Source organism: Bufo bufo, chromosome 4 (assembly GCF_905171765.1).
Source record: "Bufo bufo chromosome 4, aBufBuf1.1, whole genome shotgun sequence".
Classification (NCBI taxonomy): Eukaryota; Metazoa; Chordata; class Amphibia; order Anura; family Bufonidae; genus Bufo; species Bufo bufo.
Window position 1 is genome coordinate 396,279,519 of NC_053392.1, and position 14,726 is coordinate 396,294,244.

A 14,726-nucleotide genomic window follows, 5' to 3' on the forward strand; every position below is an offset into this window, starting at 1 on the left:
GGACCCGCACTAACAGTCTTGCCTCTCTTGGGTTTTTGGCCTACAAATTTCAGGGACAATGTAGAATCCAATTATAGGACAGAACACAGGGATATACAGAAAAACATGGAGGGAGGCACGTGGCCTGAGAACTGCCAGGAGGGATTTGATTGGTGATGATGTCATCCAGTAGCCACAGGGAGAGACAGAGTTCCTGTTAACACGCTAGAGATGATGGTCAGACTTGAGATTACATGACCAGGTTTCTATAATAAAAAGGTTCCAAATGTATGGGTGCGACTAAGTTAGGGTGTAATAAATTGAACTGCTAAAATACTGGGGGTGAGTTAGCAATATATATAAAATAAAATAAAAAACTGAGTGCTTTTTTAAATATGGCATTTAGAAAATTATTTTGTTCATACGGATTGGTTTGCTGTATGCAGCCACAGTGTAGCTCAGGAGCGGCAAACAGTTCATGGACCTCATTCTGTTGTTCCTCAAACAAAACTCATCACGTTGTACTTGAGTCCTTTCTGTGGGCCTAAAGTTATATAGCAGAAGGAGTTGAGCAGGTTGATATATAGATTAGGTTGGCTTTGAGTTGAGACATTTATTGGCATAAAAAAGTGAAAAATAATATTTCAGACAGCAGCCAGAAGAAATGTCTAAAAAGCCTTTAGTGTACATAGAGCTTGGGATTTTTTAACATCTTATTTCTGGGCAGAGCCATGAGTTTTTGAGCCTAAAGTTGCACTAATGTTTTCTGTTCTGAATTTTGTCCAGTATAGTCCATCATGGAGACATTGACCTCAATGTGATATACACATAACACATAGCGTGGATGTGAGTTGGCATGTAAACATTGATGTGAAAAGTAATTTGGATTGACCAATGTCCCTATGTGTGTGTGGCAAATTTCAGAATGGGAATGTTATCATGAGAATACCAAAGCTCAGCAGCCTCAGACTTCGGGCCTATAACTTAACTAATAACTCAGTATAGGCTCTTTTACACAAGAAAACCATTGATGAATGAGCAGTGGTGCATCAGGGATACAGGGCAATGATGGCACATGCAAGAGGTGTGCACTTGGAAGCAATGCCTGTCGTAAATGTTGGCATGAGTGGCAGTTACATTTATGGATTGTGTTGCCAATATCGATAGTTTTTATGAATGAATTTTGTAGGATAGCCATGAAATACAGCAACATTTTGCACATGACCAGAATACACCTCAAACAAAAATGCTACATATTTTCAAAGTCAGTACAAAGGCCTTGAGAGAATTTCAGACCAGTTCCCTGTTTCCGAGGGGCTGCCAGTCAACGGCACACATGCATAATGAATTGGCTTATTTAATTAGACTGTGATATTTCCATACAGAATTTTTGTTATCAGACTAACATGGATGGTTTTTGTGTGTTCTTCAGTTACACTATGCATCCGAATGCGTGCCAATCCCTGTATGCCTAAATTGGCATTCAGTATGGATGCTTGGTAAAGTGTTAAACAAATTTATGAGAGCAGAGGGGATTACTTCTCTCCCTCACTTGATAAAAATAATTGAAGCTTGCCTGATTAAATGCTTCCACATGTAGAGAAAATCTTGTATTCTAGTCATGTCCCTCTTATCAAGCCGCAGCGCCGTTCTTCTGACAATCATGCTGCAGAAGCTCAGGGCTGCAGTACATCAGAAGAATTGTGAATTACTCTGAGACCCACAAGAACAGCAAATTAAGGAGCTCTACTGAAATTGCTGAACTTTCTTGCAAGACAGTGTGTTCTTTTCTGCTGGAGTCTAAAAGGGTGTTTCCGTATGAGAAGTATATTCCAACAGAAAAAAATCAGCTGCGGATTCACAGCAGAATTTATGTCAAAATCTGCATGTTTTACAAGTGGAATTACCTTGTGCATTGCAAAAAGTGAAATCCACAGCTTGTGCATCGTCATCAACCGCTAGTGTTCTACTTTATTATGAAGAAATATGTTCTTTGTATTTACTGAAGTTATCAAACTCTGAACATTTAGGCAAAGAAAGTCATTTCTATTATACCCTTTCAAGGCTTTCTACTATTATCGTCTGTTTCTTTTATAGTAGTTTCCCTTACTATAATGCCATTTAAAGGGCTATTCTTATTTCACGTATTGCTAAGATATACCACCAGTGTCAGATAGGTATGGATCCCACTTCTGTATCTAGAATGGGCTCCCCGAAGTTTAGGAGAGTGTACCGCGCAAGAGCAACCACCCTCCTTTCACTGCTATGGGAGTTCAGAAAATAGCCAAGTGCTAGCTCGACCATTTTCAGCAGTCCCATGTGGGTGAATAGATAGGTGGCCGTGCATGCGTGGTGCATTCTCTATTCACTTCTGTAGGAGTCCCGAAAATAGCTGAGCACTTTGGGGAACCTGTTCTAGAGATAGCATTGGGTCACTGAGGTGGGACCTACAACTATCTCACATTAGTGGCATATTTTAGCGGTATGCCACAAATATCTGAGATGATAACCCCTTATCTTTCTCAAACACATAATAAGGGTTCTTGTAAGCCAACCCTACAGGTTGAAGTATTTAACATTGTTTCCTGTTGTTGTAGATGGCCAAAGTGTAACCATTGACAGCTGTTCTGGGGTACTTGCCCCTCGTCAGTATGAAGTAGGATTCTGGCTGGCTATTTATGGATGTATATTTGGCTTGGCAATATTCCCTTGGCTTAGTTAAAAAGTCTGATTTTGACTTCTAGGGAGCAACTTCCACAAGGTGGCACTAGCAAGATGATTCTCTTTCCTTGGGAGATACCTCTTTGCATATTCTTTTTCCATGGCGCATTGCCAGTAAGTTCCTATACCATGGAGCACTTCCAGTAAGTCTCCATACACAGCTGGTTTCTTTAAGGTGACCCAGTACCTCTAAGCTGTTTCTTTAAACCTGCCCCCAAAAAACTTTATTTAACATTACTAGTGTCCTTCCCCAAGCTAGTAATAAAGTAGTTCCCTGTTTTCTGAGCCACGTCCATCATGTTGCCCTCATTAAGGAGATGATAGGTAAAATTGTATCCAGCTTTCATCATAACCCCTTCAGAGACTAACAGATCTCTGCAAGATCTACAGAAAGAGAAAAACTTGGCATTGGAGTCCGCAAAGTAATCTACTACTAGAGCCATTCATACTTTGCTACTGTGGGGGACAATGTGCCTGCAAAATCTGTATCTGGCAGTGGACACTACAGCCCTTATTGCCAAGGTATTATTTTTCGCCATAGATTCTACTGTGAGAGACTTTACTAAGTTATGTAAAATATAAGAATGAAACTGGACCGCACATCCTCAATATTATGCTTTTATCTAATAACTGCTTCTCAGCATAATTAACATCGCTTCTCAGCGCAATATATAGTAAACCTACCCCTATGTTGTATACTGTACATGAGGCATTGGTATACAATTTGATCAAAAAGCATAGGCCCATTCACCACGACCAGGTTGCCTCCTCGAGTGGGAACCTACTCTAACTTTGGCACGGCACTGCGCGGCGACCACCGGGCCGCAGCACCACACCAATAGGCATCGGGACCCAGCAGCCAAACAACGCCCCCGCTGTCTGGCAAAGCCACCTTGGCACTGGGCCCCACCAACCCACCAGCACAGCACCGAAGCAACAATGGCTGCCACACAGCACCGCACCATGTGAAGTTGTTAGAGCTCACCTTATCACATGCTCTCAGGAACTCCAACTGAGAGGTGGTAGGAATTTATACACCCTTGTGCAGTATAGATTCTACTGTGAGAGACTTTACCAATATAGTTTACAAAGAGGGCCATACCTCCCATGCTTGCATAAATCCATACATCTCTATTTTGGAGAGAATGGAACTGTGTTTTGCTATAATTGGATGCACTACAATTCCCATTTTGCACTACAGTAAAGTGAGATGTTTATTCTTCTACCTCTGACTTGGTTTCCTACTCCTACACCATATGTTGGCCATTGTACACTACAGGGAGTGCAGAATTATTAGGCAAGTTGTATTTTTGAGGATTAATTTTATTATTGAACAACAACCATGTTCTCAATGAACCCAAAAAACTCATTAATATCAAAGCTGAATATTTTTGGAAGTAGTTTTTAGTTTGTTTTTAGTTTTAGCTATTTTAGGGGGATATCTGTGTGTGCAGGTGACTATTACTGTGCATAATTATTAGGCAACTTAACAAAAAACAAATATATACCCATTTCAATTATTTATTTTTACCAGTGAAACCAATATAACATCTCAACATTCACAAATATACATTTCTGACATTCAAAAACAAAACAAAAACAAATCAGTGACCAATATAGCCACCTTTCTTTGCAAGGACACTCAAAAGCCTGCCATCCATGGATTCTGTCAGTGTTTTGATCTGTTCACCATCAACATTGCGTGCAGCAGCAACCACAGCCTCCCAGACACTGTTCAGAGAGGTGTACTGTTTTCCCTCCTTGTAAATCTCACATTTGATGATGGACCACAGGTTCTCAATGGGGTTCAGATCAGGTGAACAAGGAGGCCATGTCATTAGATTTTCTTCTTTTATACCCTTTCTTGCCAGCCACGCTGTGGAGTACTTGGACGCGTGTGATGGAGCATTGTCCTACATGAAAATCATGTTTTTCTTGAAGGATGCAGACTTCTTCCTGTACCACTGCTTGAAGAAGGTGTCTTCCAGAAACTGGCAGTAGGACTGGGAGTTGAGCTTGACTCCATCCTCAACCCGAAAAGGCCCCACAAGCTCATCTTTGATGATACCAGCCCAAACCAGTACTCCACCTCCACCTTGCTGGCGTCTGAGTCGGACTGGAGCTCTCTGCCCTTTACCAATCAAGCCACGGGCCCATCCATCTGGCCTATCAAGACTCACTCTCATTTCATCAGTCCATAAAACCTTAGAAAAATCAGTCTTGACGTTTCAGCTTGTGTGTCTTGTTCAGTGGTGGTCGTCTTTCAGCCTTTCTTACCTTGGCCATGTCTCTGAGTATTGCACACCTTGTGCTTTTGGGCACTCCAGTGATGTTGCAGCTCTGAAATATGGCCAAACTGGTGGCAAGTGGCATCTTGGCAGCTGCACGCTTGACTTTTCTCAGTTCATGGGCAGTTATTTTGCCCCTTGGTTTTTCCACACGCTTCTTGCGACCCTGTTGACTATTTTGAATGAAACGCTTGATTGTTCGATGATCACGCTTCAGAAGCTTTGCAATTTTAAGAGTGCTGTATCCCTCTGCAAGATATCTCACTATTTTTGACTTTTCTGAGCCTGTCAAGTCCTTCTTTTGACCCATTTTGCCAAAGGAAAGGAAGTTGCCTAATAATTATGCACACCTAATATAGGGTGTTGATGTCATTAGACCACACCCCTTCTCATTACAGAGATGCACATCACCTAATATGCTTAATTGGTAGTAGGCTTTCGAGCCTATACAGCTTGGAGTAAGACAACATGCATAAAGAGGATGATGTGGTCAAAATACTCATTTGCCTAATAATTCTGCACGCAGTGTATATGCCCTGCCTTTCACCTATACAAACACTTAATATCATGGGCACCCCAACCACCATCAAGCAGCGGCCATCTTGCCAGTGCTGGTATTAATAGCATTTAGCAATATGCTTTACAGCAGCCACTGTGGGTCATAAACAATAACCTGGAGTTGAGTCATTGACTTCTGTGATAGAGTTTTTAAGGCACGCTCTGTGACCTGCGCAGAGGTCAAGAGGGAGTAGAAGCTTTGGCAATCTCCTGTTGTGAATGGTGGATCCTCTCTTATCTATACACAGAGGTGCTATCGGTCATTCTAATCCTGTCTGTAATGATGAGCAGGACTTTAAGATTTTTGTTTAAATGTAGATACTGACATGGAAAATTAAAAATAACATCACTAAAAATTCTTTAAAATATAGTTGAGAGAAAACCATGATTTCAACAATAATTTTTTTCTGATGATAAATTCCCTTTTAAGTGTTGTTTTAGACAAGTCTAGTTTGTAGTCTTGCTTATTACATTGAGCATATAGGTTTTGTACTTTGCCCGACTTTTCATTTTTTTTATCTTTGTTCCTGTATGTCAGTGGCTGATGTATGATTTATAGCCTTTTACAGTTACTTAGTCACTTGTATTTTATGGATTTCACTGAGGAAGGTTCGGTGAGGGTCAAGGTTTTGTAAGGCAGGATGCATCTGGATGTGTCTGTGCTACAGATACAAAAAATGCACAGTTCAGCCATGACAGGGCCAACCTCATGTTTCCAGGATACCCGCAAACCTGCGTGCCGTCCTAGCTAACTACATCCAGAGAGCCTCCTCAGTCATAGTGATGGAGAACAGCAGCTCATTCCATAGTAAGTAGTTATCTTCCCATCTTGCTGAATTCTAAACCTAGTTACTGTAGATATTTCAAGGGGCGACTCCTGTCTGCATGGCCCCAGTGGATGGTGCTGGACAAGGACCCTGACAATTGGATAGCTTATTGATTCTAACTTCTCAGTCTTCAGCATCTTATAGAAGACCCATTGTTCTAGGATACATACAATATATACAAATATCAGGGCGTACACTTAATTTTCTTATACTCTTAGTTTTCTTATACTCTTAGTTTTCTTATACTCTTAGTTTTCTGTTGATGCTGAAACTACATTTCCCCCATACATGTGTACAGTTATATTGTATATCCTGTCCATTATACAGATATTCTTAGAAAGTATGTTATCCTTGTGTATTACTTTAACATGATGATTTCAGATACTAGGGACCTGGAATAATTCACATCTTCTAAAGAGAAACAGATGTGTGTCACTAAATGCTTAAATCTGATATTTAACCCGCATGCAGTGTCCTTAAGACATGTACAGCCTTCAAGTAAATCAATGCAGAATATTCAGTATCTGATAATAGTCGTGATAAGTTGTGATGAAGGCTGCTCATTGGAAATGGATTTCATGAATGTGCTGGTATTTTTGGGTTTACCGTACCACCTTCGTGATACTTCTATCACATCTTTATTCTCACTGTGTACCTAAGTAAGTGTGCGCAATAAATGTTACATTATTAGAAGGCAGAATTAATCATGTGTATTTTATCATTTCCTGCGAAAAATCCCTTGGTTAAGTTACCGAAAGGGAAGTGGTTTATTGGAAGTGGGCATGGCTTGGATGACTCCAGACACAGTTTGTGTGCATCGGGGAGTAACCCAATTTGCTAAAATTTCCTGTCCATAATGTTGGCAACATTTCAGAAATTAGAAGGAATCTTTCATTCAGACGTGACCCTGAGAGATGAATGGTCTCAATATAACCTTTTTTTGTCTGCGCTGGAATTTTCCATATAAGTTTCAATGAGTGGATGGTTATGACTGTGCAGCAGAAGCTGTTAGGAAATTGCCTAAATAGCAATTGATCTGGATCATTTCCCTTGCTTGTAGAGTTCTGTTTTCTGCCAGTACTCCGTAGTAGCTTTTTGAATGCTGAATTTATTGGTTACATATCTTAAGTGACGCGTTTCGGCACTGAGCATGCCTTCCTCAGACAGTCTGATAAAGACACGCTCAGTGCCGAAATGCGTCACTTATGATATGTGACCAATAAATTCCTTTATTCAAATAGCTACTATGGGTGAGTGCCGGTCCTTTCTACACTGCTGTATACAGAACAGTCATTGTAAACTCTACATCTATACCAGTATGCCTAATAGATACCTGCAATTAAAGTCTGCAGACTTCTGGAAATACAATTCATGTCAAGCTGGGAGTATCAGGAAAGAGTTGCTGTACGCCGTCATATGTAATATGTGGCTCCCCTGAAAATCGCAGTATGCCTCAGCTGAAAGCAGTCGGTTAGTTTTTCATTTTCTGCATTCATGTACAGTACATGTAGTGCTTTATCTTGGTAAAATGATGTCTGCGCTCCCTCTAATGTGCCACGTTTCTAGATGGATTGTGACTAAGCCACATATGTTTTGTTTTAGGAGAAATCTGATGCCGGCTCCACATCATTACAGCTGCGATCCCCCCAAAGTGAAGTAAGTGCAATTCTTAATAATTTTCATGTACTTTCTAAAGCTTTCATTTTAATTACAATTATTATATAATTCTCCACCCTACTTTACCTCACCACTGACTTAGACCGGGTTCACATCACGTTTTTGTCTTACATTTACATAGGGGGTCATGTATGATACTGAAATACTTATATTAGCCGTACAGTTAGTTGTGCCACAATCTGCGACTTCTCCCCGCTCACGCCAGGTCTAAGAAAGTGGGCGTGGGTGAGGAAGGCAACGGACCGGCAGGCCCGTCTCATTTACCATTTTCTACCCCTGTTTCAGGAGTAGAAAAAGGTCTAAATGTAAGACAGCTCGGAAGCAGGCTTGCATTTAGAACTGGCGCCTTTTCATAACTTCGTCAAATCCATCACCAGCTTGGGTTTTTATTAAGAATTGGCGTCTAAAATGTTGGTCCTAATAAATGTGCCCCATAATGTATACATTGAACAGATGCCATACAGTGGCATCCGTCACCATAAAGTTCCATTGTAAAAAAAAATAAACAAAAACTAATACGTTAACATATTTTTTTTTTACTGGACTCTACAGGATGGAAAAGTGTAGTGTACACTTTTGTATCCTTTTCCCCCCAAACATTTATGTTAAACGTAGGGCAAAAAAGTGATGTGAACCCAGCCTTACAGTAGATAAATCCATATTTCTTTTGTAGGATTCTGCAGGATTCAGTAGCACATTATCAACACCAGAGACTGAAAGAAAGTAAGTTACCTTTATCTTCATCATTAAACTCAACTGGGATAATAAATAGTCATTTTTAAATCATTTCCAGCATCATATTTGAAAGATCTTTTCTTTTACACATAACATTGCTGATATCATTGTACATAGCTAAGGGCTACTCTGATCTCAACGCTTATGCCATATTCACATAAATGCTATAAATGTCTGATAGATGTGGGTCCCACCTCTGAGAGCCTCACCCCTCTCTAGAATAGCGTTGGTCCCCACCTGATTCCATCCTGCTAGCCGCCATGTCCAGGCTGTGAGAGGTGGCCAGATTTATGGAAACAGCCGAGCTCGCAGCACTAGGCTTTTTCTATAACTTCCAGCAAGCTGTTTCCATAAACCGGGCCACTTCTCACTGCCAGATGCAGCGGCCAGGAGGACAGGTGAGGCAGGAAGCGATTGGGGGACCTCTGTTTTAGAGATATGGGGGGCCCACATAAAATCCTTTATCGCATATCCTGTGAAAATGCCAGAAGTGTCTGAAATGAGAATATCTCTTTAAGAAAAATTCCAAACAGGGAGGAATTGGTGAAGAATTATCAATAGTATTGTAAGTTGTCTGCATTTACAAATCATCAGGAAGGGTGCAAATTTGCTAAATTTGGATGTAGCATCATTCATTTAACATAGTTCTCTAGGTGGGTTAGACAATTCTCTCTTTGTTATACTTCTTCATGGTTGGCTGGCATTCATTTTTATAAATGTTTTCTGCCAAAAATGGTGCCTGTAGTTAATACATTTGATGCATTTTATAATTACATTTAGCCTAACCCATAAAACTTTTTAGGTTGGCATTCAGTGGAGTGGAGTAAAAAAACAGCAAAAAGCTTGATGCAACTGCACTACAGAGGGTATTACAAGCAATTTTATAAATGTCTTGGCCAACGTTGCATGCAGCGGTTTCTGTCTGACCGAAACCCGACATTTATGCCTAAAAGCACTGGACCTCATTACAGTCAATGGGGATTTGGCGGTGAAGTAAAGAATCCAGAAATGCTGGATCCTGCGAAATCCGGCAGGCTGCTCTGTGCCCGAACAGCCTGCCGGATCTCCTTGACGGAGATGTGAACTCAGGCTAAGCAGTCACTATTAAAATACTATTAGCTGTGTTAACCTCATCTGTGTCTGACCTCAACCCTAAGGCCTCTTTCACACGAACGAGATTTCCGCACGGGTGCAATGCAACGCAGGCCCCATAATAGTAAATGGGGCTGCGTGAAAATCTCAAGCAAGTGCGGATGCGGTGCGATTTTCCCGCATGGTTGCTAGGTGACGATCGGGATGGGGAACCGATCTTTATTATTTTCCCTTATAACATGGTTATAAGGGAAAATAATAGCATTCTCAATACAGAATACTAATTAAAATATGGATTGAGGGATAAAAAAAATATATATAATTAACTCACCTCCTCTTCTTGATCGCGTAGTTGCCGATCTCTTCTTACTTCTTTAATCATGAGCTGCCGGCTAAAGGACCTGTGGTGACGTCACATCACATGGTCCAATCACATGGTCCATCACCGTGGTGATGGACCATGTGATTGGAACATGTGAAGAGCTCAGTGACCAGGTCCTGAAGAAAGAGCAGAGACCGGCAGCTATGGAGGAGCTGAGTTTATTTTATTTATATATTTTAACCTTCAATTGACCTTCTAATAAGCATTCTGTATTACAGAATGCTATTATTTTCCCTTATAACCATGTTATAAGGGAAAATAATAAAATCTACACTACAACTAACCCAAACCCGAACTTCATTGAAAAAGTTATGGTCTGGGTACCACATTCAGTTTTTTCACACACGCGTGCAAAACGCATTAAACTCGCGTGGAAAAAACTGAACCACGCAATGCAATCGCAGTCAAAACTGACTGAAATTGTGTGCACACTCGCGCTATTTCCCTGCCACGCACCCACGTCCTATCCGGCCCCAATCCGTAACGCCCGTGTGAAAGAGGCTTAAGGGGGAGATTTATCATCTCCCTTGTGCCAGAAAAGTGGCTTTAAAAAGTCACAAGCTGTGTGTTTGTGACTTTGTAAATACGTCCTTAAAAAAAAAAAAAAAAGGCCTCAAGTGCCTCTTTTTGCGCCACCCTTGCCACTTTTCCAAAAGGGGGCATGGCAAGGGTGGGAAAGGGGTGTGTCAAACAGCAGAGACAAATTTATCTTCATTTATACCAGTTTTCTGGTGCAAATGAAGCCAGAAAATATGGCTGTTCTGAGCTGTTGAAGATTCTTGTTTAGGCACGCGGACTGCAGGAGGATGTGTCTAATTAATGATGAGGCCTGCTCCTCATCATAAATTAGGCTTGTCCTCCAGTAGTACAGGTGATATCAAGACCAGCGCAGAAAGCACCAATCTTGAAACTTCCCCCTAAAAGTTTACATTTGTAACTCCTTATTTGTGGACTCTCATATCCGCTTTTACACCTTTTATATTCAAGTGTCTTCCCCCTGTATTAGAAGAATACTAAACTCAAAAACGACAAAAAATATTCCAGCATGTCCTCTCTTAATCTTCTCATCTCCCTTGATTCTATGTTGTCTCATATTACACTTAAATCAGAGAAATATACATACAGTTAGTTATCTTATCTATTGACATGATATCTTCTCATCTTCAAAGCTTCCACTCCTCAGTATTTCCTCATGGAGTGGGGAGAGGCCATACTGTACAGGGAGGAGGAAAGTCTGGGCTTCCATACCACTGCACAAAGCATAGTGCCCAGAGAGTGGTGAAATAACAATTTTTCGACATTAACATCTACAGGATCTGTGGACTTTCTCTTTTTTTTTTTTTTTTTGGAGTCAAGCCCTGAGTCCCATATTTTAATTATTTTAGTAAAAAAATAAAAATGCATGGAGACTATTGATTGTATTACCATAAAGATAATTGCCACCAAGGAGTGTTGGTCGGTGCAAACTTCTAGTGAACTTTCTTTTCACAGACACAGCTATACACATTTTAGTCCATATTGGTTGTTACAGTTGTTCAAGCCATACATGTTCAATGAAAGCGGGCGGTGGAGAAAAGATCTTTCTGGGAAAGATTTTTCAAATAAAGGTCTTTCATTCTTGAATGATTTTTCTTTAAATGAAAGATCTATCTTCTGACTGTTGAACATGGCCAACTCCTTTTCAAACAATAATTGTCTGTTAAAACTATGTTTCGTTGTTACATTTCAACCAAAGAATGTTGGTTTTGGTTGAAATCGTCCATTTGGATCATCCTTAGGCTACTTTCACACTTGCGTTCGGAGCGGATCCGTCTGTTGTCTGTAAAGACGGATCCGCTCCTATAATGCATACGCTTGCATCCGTTCAGAACGGATCCGTCTGCATAACAGTTTTTTTTAGATCTGATTTTTCACTTCGTGAAAACTCAGATCCGACAGTATATTCTAACACAGAGGCGTTCCCATGGTGATGGGGACGCTTCAAGTTAGAATATACTAAAAGAACTGTGTACATGACTGCCCCCTGCTGCCAGGCAGCAGGGGGAAGACCCCCCCCTCCCTCCCTCCCCTGTATTTAACTCATTGGTGGCCAGTGGGGCCCCCCCTCCCTCCCTCCCCTGTATTTAACTCATTGGTGGCCAGTGCGGCCGGCCCCCCCTCCCTCCCCTGTATTTAACTCATTGGTGGCCAGTGCGGCCGGACACCCCCCCCTGTTTTTAACTCATTGGTGGCCAGTGCGGCCGGCCCCCCTCCCCACCCTAATTAAAATGACCGACCCCCCATCATTAGTGGCAGCGGAGAGTTCCGATCGGAGTCCCAGTTTAAATCGCTGGGACTCCGATCGGTAACCAGGGCAACCAGGATGCTACTGCATTCCTGGCTGCCATGGTTACTTAGCAATTTTAGAAGCATTATACTTACCTGCGATGTCTGTGACCGGCCGGGCGCTCCTCCTACTGGTAAGTGAAAGGTCTGTGCTATAAGCAATGCGCCGCACAGACCTTTCACTTACCAGTAGGAGGAGCGCCCGGCCGGTCACAGACATCGCAGGTAAGTATAACGCTTCTAAAATTGCTAAGTAACCATGGCAGCCAGGACTGCAGTAGCGTCTTGGCTGCCATGGTAACCGATCGGAGCCCCAGCGATTAAACTGGGACTCCTATCAGAACTCTCCGCTGCCACCAATGATGGGGGGGTCGGTCATTTTAATTAGGGGGGAGGGGGGGCCGGCCGCACTGGCCACCAATGAGTTAAAAACAGGGGAGGGGGGGGGCAGCCACACTGGCCACCAATAAGTTAAATACAGAGGAGGGAGGGAGGGGGGCCGCACTGGCCACCAATGAGTTAAATACAGGGGAGGGGGGGAGGGTCTGCCCCCTGCTGCCTGGCAGCACCTGCCAGGCAGCAGGGGTCAGTCATGTACACGGTTCTTTTAGTATATTCTAACTTGAAGCGTCCCCATCACCATGGGAACGCCTTTGTGTTAGAATATACTGTCGGATCTGAGTTTCACGATCTAACTCAAATCCGATAGTATATTCTAACATAGAGGCGTTCCCATGGTGATGGGGACGCTTCAAGTTAAAATATACCATCGGATTGGAGAAAACTCTGATCCTATGGTATATTAACTCCTGACTTTACATTGAAAGTCAATGGGGGACGGATCCGTTTGCAATTGCACCATATTGTGTCAACGTCAAACGGATCCGTCCCCATTGACTTGCATTGTAAGTCTGGACAGATCCGTTTGGCTCCGCACGGCCAGGCGGACACGAAAACGCTGCAAGCTGCGTTCAGGTGTCCGCCTGCTGAGCGGAACGGAGGCCAAACGGTGGCAAACTGATGCATTCTGAGCGGATCCGCATCCACTCAGAATGCATTGGGGCTGTACGGATGCGTTCGGGGCCGCTTGTGAGAGCCTTCAAACGGAACTCACAAGCGGAACCACGAACACAAGTGTGAAAGTAGCCTTAAGCTAATGTGTATGGCCACCTTAAGTTTCACAGTTTTATATTGGCTCTTGTAATGCCATTGTGTTACTCTGCTCCCCTGCAGATTATCACTGTCAGTCTCGGCAGCAGTGCACCCTGTGAATAGCCTACTTTCAGGAGACCCTTCTAAACAAACAAGATTGTAAAAGGGAGACAAGCCATTTGAAAGTGTCTTATCACAACAATCCGTGTCCATATTACCCAGTTAGAGCAAACGAATGTCGTAGATGGGGGTCCCCTTCTAAGGACCCTAGTCTAATATAAATGTATGCTGATCACATTCCCAGCTTCTTTTTAAAAAGGGGTTATCTTCATGAGACATCCCAATATGGTCTATAAAGATGTAGATCGTACTCCAAAGATTTGTTCAGTTAAGGCTTTGTTCACATTTGATGGAGGCTCCTTTTGAAACAGTCAGCGGTAACGTGAATAGAGCCTAAAGAAGCACTCTGTCACCTGGAAAAAGAACAATATGTACAGAACAAGTTGTATGGGCCGTTGACTCATTAGGGTGTTCCTGGATATTTAAGTATTAGCAGGAAAAAGGGATGAGACTCGGAAATAAGGATTTTCAGCTTATTTGAATAACAATATTGTGTGCTAACCAGAAGCTTCACCAGCTTCATAATTATTGTTCTTGAAGTTCCGCAAAATGTTATAAATAGTATTTACTCAGCTATTTCTACTAACTGAAGATATACTTAAACATATTTGACATGTCACGCTCCAAATATTTTTTTTTTAAGGACATTATTAAAGATAGAGCAGACTTTGGTAATCTCTGTAATCTTAAAGGAATGTGGAGTGGAATGTTAAAAAGGATTACTGAAGTGTTTTTTTTATTTTTATTAATGACAATTGTGGATTCATATTTTTTTGGCTTTCATTGTTTATTGATGTGGTATTTAATGGAGTAGCTGAATGTTGGGTATTTCCACCCAAATTCCATCCTTTCTGTTTAGTGAGGATTAGG

At 41.8% G+C, this 14,726-nt stretch overlaps 1 protein-coding gene across 5 annotated transcripts in view; it reads left to right on the forward strand.

The window, feature by feature from the left end:
- SASH1 (SAM and SH3 domain containing 1) overlaps positions 1-14,726 on the forward strand; it is a 377,873-nt gene that overhangs the window by 210,102 nt on the left and 153,045 nt on the right. For all 5 annotated transcript variants that reach the window (XM_040429262.1, XM_040429260.1, XM_040429259.1 and 2 more), the window contains exons 3-4: positions 7,976-8,029; positions 8,724-8,773. In XM_040429262.1, coding sequence (XP_040285196.1) covers positions 7,976-8,029; positions 8,724-8,773 — 104 coding nt within the window. The remainder of the gene's footprint in view (positions 1-7,975; positions 8,030-8,723; positions 8,774-14,726) is intronic.